The sequence below is a fragment of the Pelophylax lessonae genome (genome assembly GCF_965119305.1).
Source record: "Pelophylax lessonae genome assembly, chromosome: 5".
Taxonomy (NCBI): domain Eukaryota; kingdom Metazoa; phylum Chordata; class Amphibia; order Anura; family Ranidae; genus Pelophylax; species Pelophylax lessonae.
The window spans coordinates 156,623,557-156,630,138 of NC_138772.1; the positions used below are offsets into that span (position 1 = coordinate 156,623,557).

At 39.9% G+C, this 6,582-nt stretch overlaps 1 protein-coding gene across 1 annotated transcript in view; it reads right to left on the minus strand.

The window, feature by feature from the left end:
* Positions 1-1,482: 1,482 nt before the first annotated feature.
* NEK10 (NIMA related kinase 10) overlaps positions 1,483-6,582 on the minus strand; it is a 472,071-nt gene continuing 466,971 nt past the window's right edge. The window contains exon 37 of the mRNA XM_082258594.1: positions 1,483-1,869. Coding sequence (XP_082114720.1) covers positions 1,833-1,869 — 37 coding nt within the window. The 3' untranslated portion in view covers positions 1,483-1,832. The remainder of the gene's footprint in view (positions 1,870-6,582) is intronic.

Consider the following 6,582-nt stretch of genomic DNA (forward strand, 5'->3'; position numbering starts at 1 on the left):
GGCTCAAGCAGCCAGGGATAGATATGACCCCTAATATGATGTCACATTAAATAAGCATGTTGTCAATACACTCTAAAGGAGTGGTTTCTGCTCACCCTTTGAAAGGGTTCTGCTCTGGCAATGAGAAGCCACCTAGCAATACCAGGTTTAACAGCCTGTTTTCTGAGTTTCCGGATGGACGCGACTGCATGAATACTGCTTTGTTCAACCAACCATGAATCAGACACCTAACAGATTGTTGCCTTTTAAGTCACATTAAAAGAACCTCTTCCCACTGTTTTAAAATGTTTTTCTATTGCACATGTCCCCAATGGCAGTGCCCAGCTCTCATCTCCCTTTTTTACAACAAAAGCTTGCAAAATGGCCTTAAGAAAAGCCAAAAAAACAATACAATTGGAATTACGAATTAGGATTGCCCTCCTATAAGCTTAGGTAGGGTTCCCTGTTATGGGGTTTGCAGATTTCCCATTGGGTTTAGTGAAAATCCAGTAAACCAAACTTTGCTCAGTTTGCTCATCATTACTAAGGACCTGCAGTGCAAGGATCTCCTTGCTTCTACTTCATTCGTTTTGTGAATCTGTTCTTCCTCCACCTCTCCTGCTTATTTTTGGATATTCATCCACCATATTAGAAGTCATCAGTAAGACTTAGGGGTTGATTTACTAAAGGCAAAAAAACTGTGCATTTTGTAAAGTGCAGTTGCTCCAGAGCTTAGCAAATGAGCAGAAGTTCTGTGGACTTCCATCATCCAATCATGTGCAAGCAATAATGGTGGTTTTTTTTTTTCTTGCATATGAGTGGGTATTCTTTTCAAATTGAAGCTTTACCTCATTTACTAAGCTCTAGAGTGACTGCTCTTGCAGAGAGCGCAACTGCACTTTGCAAAGTGCACAGTCTATCTGCCTTTAGTAAATCAACCCCATAGTGTGGAACAAGGCACTGTCAAGTTATGGGCAAAAGATCAGTTGAGGAAGGCCACAGGCAATATTGGTAACTAGTGCTTTGCCCTCTGCTTTCCTTTTTGGGCAAATATTCTACAGTACAGGTCCTCTTTAAGACTAGCCTGGGGAAGAGGTGCAAGACAGTTGGCCTAATGAGGCAGGAAATATACATCTACATATACATATACATCTACCATCTAAAATTAAAGACTGTCTAAGGAATTGATTGAAGAAACAATAAGCCAGAAAATGTAGGCTAAATAAAGGAATCACATTGTAATGGAAAAACAGTACAATTATAATGCAGGCTAAGTACTTGAGGGCATAAGTAATTTCAAAAATTAGGCCTTATTGTATTCTGAACTGTTTTTTTTTTTTTTCAAGAATAACTTTTTTACAAAACCCTTAAAATTTTACTATTTAGGTTTTAAAATAGTTTTGTGCTTATTTAGCCTACTGTAGGTTGCCATGACAAAAGTACCAAACGCTCAAGTAGCACAAATAGGTGTTAAGCAATGTTCCAGTCAAAATAATGCAGCTTTATTTGCGCCATTACTCTGTGCATTACATTTGTTTGGGTATTTGACATTTGAAGTTGAAAGCACTTATATACACTGTTCTACCAGAGAGAAACTGAGACATAGAGAGACTTTATATAAAAGATAAAGTATTTGATTTATATAGCATTTTTAGGCAAAGCATCTTGAAACAAGCACAGCTCGTCCAATAATACAGTCACATACAAGTCTTCAGAAGATTCTTCTGTGGCATTGCTATCGGTCCACATTATCTTCTTCTAGGTTAAGCAGCTTTAGTATACCAATTGTATCATTCGGAAGGGAAATGCAGTCAAAAGGCTCTTTTTGAAAATGGAAGGCATCATTTTATTGTTCAAATGTTCTTGTCCCCCACTGGGAACGAGCAGTATCTAGAAAAACACAGATATGATAACAGTCTAATATAATTAAGTGTCTTTGTAAACAGGATAAGCCAACATTCGTTCAATAGTGAAACTGCTCTTAGATGGCAGAACTAAGTTTGCAATGACCTCGGTCTAATGTCTTATAGCTATCTATACTGGCTGGGCTGATTCATTTAAAAAGCTATATCTTTTCCACGTTGTCTATATTTCCATAACATACTGAAAATAAGGATCTACTTCTACAATCCATGAAAAGCAATTACTTTTACGTTATCAATAATGTTTCAGGGATTGTGTACAAAAATGTTTTCAAGAGATGGGAATGTTAGAGCCCATACACACGTGCAGATTATCTGCAGACTTTTGTCTGCAGACTTACCAAAACCATATAATATGAGGTCAAACCTAAACACTTTCAATTTGTATGCAATCCGGCAGGCCCTTGCACTACATAGAAAAGGTAAGTCTGCAGACAAAAGTCTGCAGATAATCTGCACGTGTGTATGGGGTATTACTTCAAACTGTGTCCTACAACCACTTAAGCCTCGGAGGATTTGGCTGCTCAAAGACCAGGCCCTATTTTGCGATTCGGCACTGTGTGACTTTAACGGACAATTGCACAGGTATTTGATCACCTGTGCGATTTTTATTTTTTGCACTATAAACAAAAAAAAAGCAACAATTTTGAAAAAATAATATTTTTCAAATTTTTTTATATGAAATTCTCAAAAAAAAAATGTATTTTAGGACAATTTGTTTTCTGCTACATATTTTTGGTAATAAAATCGCAATAAGTGTATTTTGATTGGATTGCGCAAAAGTTATTGCGTTTACTAACTACGGCAAAGATTTATGTCATTTTTATTGTTTTTTTTTTAACTAGTAATGGCGGCAAACTGCGATTTTTTTTGCAGGACTGCGACATTGCGGCAGACAGATCGGACCCTTGACTGACATTTTTGACACTTTTGGGGTTACCAGTGACATTACTACAGTAATCAGTGCTATCAATATGCACTGTTACTGTAAAAATGACACTGGCAGGGAAGGGGTTAACTTTATTAGTGATCAAGGGGTTAATTGTGTCCCTAGGGGCGTGATTCTAACTGTCAAGGGTTGTGGCTTGTTAGATCATAACAGAGACATGGGATCCTACATAGCAGAATCGCATAGCCTCTGTCATGATCTAAGGGAGAATGACAGACGGCTGTGTTTATATCAGCCGTCTGCCTTTCTCCCTCTCCTGCGGGAGATCGCGACTGACCGGCGGACAACGGAGCCGCCGGTCACACGCGCGGGGATGTCAGGGAACGAGCGGGAGTGGGGGTGGGAGCGTGCCCCCTAGAGGCTCGTGGGCGAGTGATGTACCCCTACGTCACTTTGCCCAGGAGGGGCTGACCGCCGCCGTATATAGTGGTGTGGCGGTCGGCAAGTGGTTAAATGTGGTGTCAATAGTAAAAAAAAAAGAGATACAACACCAAATCAGTTTTGCAGCTGAAAGTTATATTAAATAATATAATACATTTCATCAAAATAACAGGCAGTTTTAAAATCTGATTTATAGTACAGAAATCTGTTTTTTTTTTTTTTGCAATGGTTAGTTTTTGAGACATTCAGTCAAAAATATTATATATTTTGCAGTTTAGCTTTTAACCTTTTTATGACCAGAGGTCAGCAATGTCTATATGCCCAGGCTGAATCTAGCAGCATCTGCGTCAGGTAAGTTAAAGTGGTAATAAACCCAAATGCAAACTTTTATTATTATTTGCAGCTTACGAATTGTTAAATGTGATGTCTGCATTCGTTTTCTTTTTTAGGCTTTCTTTATTTTTTCCTGCCAGTAAATCTGTTTTTGAATAGAATAAGCTGTCCTGGAGATGTATCAGTTACAGGGATCAGACAAACCATTTAACTCTAACAGGGGGTATTTAAATCTGCTAGCACATCTAACATTTCACCCAAGACTGGCAATGCTGCTGTCCAAAGGTGCCCCTGTGCTCCTTTATTCAGAGTGGGGGCACTTTAACCACTTAAGCCCCGGAAGATTTTACCCCCATTCCGACCAGGGGGTATTTTGCGATTCGGCACTGCGTGACTTTAACGGACAATTGCGCGGTTGTGCGACGCTGTACCTAAACGAATTTGGCGTCCTTTTTTTCCCACAAACAGAGCTTTCTTTTGGTGGTATTTGATCACCTGTGCGATTTTTTGATCACGCGCTATAAACAAAAAAAGAGCGTCAATTTTGCAAAAATAGCAATATTTTTCACATTTTTTTATATGAAATTCCCCAAAAAAAAATTTAAAAATCAAAATTTTTTTACTTTTTCAGCCAATTTGTTTTATGCTACCTATGTTTGGTAAAAAAAATCGCAAAAAGCGTATTTTGATTGGTTTGCGCAAAAGTTATCGCGTTTACTAACAAAGGGAAAGATTTCTGTCATTTTTGTTGTTTTTTTTTTTAACGTGTAATGGCGGCGATCTGCAATTTTTTTTGCGGTACTGCGACATTGGGGCGGACAGATCAGACCCTTGACTGACATTTTTGACACTTTTGGGGTTACCAGTGACATTTCTACAGTAATCAGTGCTATATATATGCACTGTTACTGTAAAAATACACTGGTAGTGAAGGGGTTAACTTTATTTGGAAGGGAGGGGCTGTGTGTATCCCTAGGGGCGTGCTTTCTACTGTGATTGGCTGGGGCTTGAGCTGTATGGACACTGATCAACGGATCTACATACTAGATCCGAGTGATCAGTATCCTAACAGCAAGGAGAATGACAGGTGGCTTGTTTACACAAGCTGCCTGACATTCTCCCTCTCCCCCGCCGATCGCCGAGTGACCGGCGGACCCGATGTCGCCGGGGGGGTCCGTGACCACGCGGGAGCGGGAGCGCGCCTCCGGGGGCGCGCGCTCGCTCCCTAGACCCTCACAAGCTAGTGACGTAGCCCTACGTCACTTTGCCTGTGAGGGGCTGACTGCCGACGTAGATCGGCGTTAGGCAGTCGGCAAGTGGTTAACACAGGAGGCGTGTTAATGGCCAGATCACCAGGCGAAAACAGGAATTAAAAAGCCTAAAATAGGAAAGCCAATGCAGCCACCACATCTAAGGATTGGTAAACTGTAATATATTACATTTTTGATATTGCATGTAATACCGCTGTAATAATACCTCTTTGACTAATTTACTTGTCTAAATTAGTTTTATACATCTTTCACAAGGATTACCCTTTGGTAAACTGATTAAATCTAAAAAAAAAACAAAAAACTGTCCTGTTTTTATCATAGGCTGACAAATGTGCAAATAAAAGAAAAATTTGTTTTTTTTTCTGTTTAACCATTTTAATACTAAGCACTTTCACCCCCTTCCTGCCCAGGCCAATCTTCAGTTCTCAGCGCTGTCACACTATAAATGACAATTGCATGGTCACACTGTACACAAATTAAATTTTTAGCATTTTTTTCACACAAATTTGGTGGTATTTAATCAACACTGGGTTTTATACTTTTTGCTGAACAAAAGAAAAAACACAGAAAAATTTGAAAAAATGTTTTTTTTTTTTAGTTTCTGTTATAAAATGTTGCAAATAAGTAGTTTTTCTCCCTCACTGATGGGCACTGAGGAGGAGGCACTGATAGGCACTGATGGGAACTGATAGACGGCACTCATAGGTGACACTAATGAGGAGGAACTTATGGGCACTGAGAGGTGGCTCTGATAGTAACTGAGGAGCACTTATTGGAACTGATGGGGCTGTATTGATAGGCAGCACTGATGGCCACTTTTAGGCAGCACTGATGAGGAGGCACTGATGGAAAATGATGGGCACTTATTGGCACTGATGGGGGTGCATTGATAATCAAGGCACTATTGATCAGTGCTCTAATTACCTGTGTACATGTCCCCTGTCACATTTGCAGGTTACTGGCTCTCCTCTCCTCATGCTGCGACAGCGCGTGAGGAAAGGAATGCTGATAACCAGCAAGTGTGTTTACATGTGATCAGCTGTGTTTGGACACAGCTGATCACATGGTAAAGGACTGCTGTGATTGGCCCTTTAACACGATCTGTGATGAGCTGTGTCCTAAGAACACAGCAATCACAAAGCACATGGGATTCGTGCCCCTCCATAGACACCCTCCCAGACCAACAGAGTGGCGCTGTAGCTGTCTTTTTGGTAAAGCGTGGGTCTGAAGTGGGTAAAATATTTTAATCTACTTTCCTTTGTATAGATGTAAATTTTATTTTTAATTGTGCAAATGTATCTGACAGTTGAACTATTATAAAAGATGACACTGCAGATAAACACTGCAAACTAAAGACTTTTTCTTCAGTCAACGGAGCCTTTAGGCTAGGTTCAAACTGCTGCAATGTGATTTTGTAGTGCTCCTTAGATGCAACTTGGATGCAAATTTGATACCTTTGTTGGGGGAGAAGGTGGCCAAACAGTTAGAAGAACTTTTAAACTAAGTGGTGGTGGGGGTATTAGTGGTCAGAAGAAGTAAAATCTAGCAGTAGGCAAAGATCAGAGGGTACTAGTAGGGGCATTAGTGGTAGTATAACTGGCATACCAAAACCAAAGGTGAGTATATTGTAAAAACACATTTGCAGCATCAGAATAACTAAGGAAGACAAAATATGCACTTGTACCAATCTAAAAGGTACAGTATGTATATATGCTCGAAGTCTGGCTAATCAAAATGTAAGCACTGG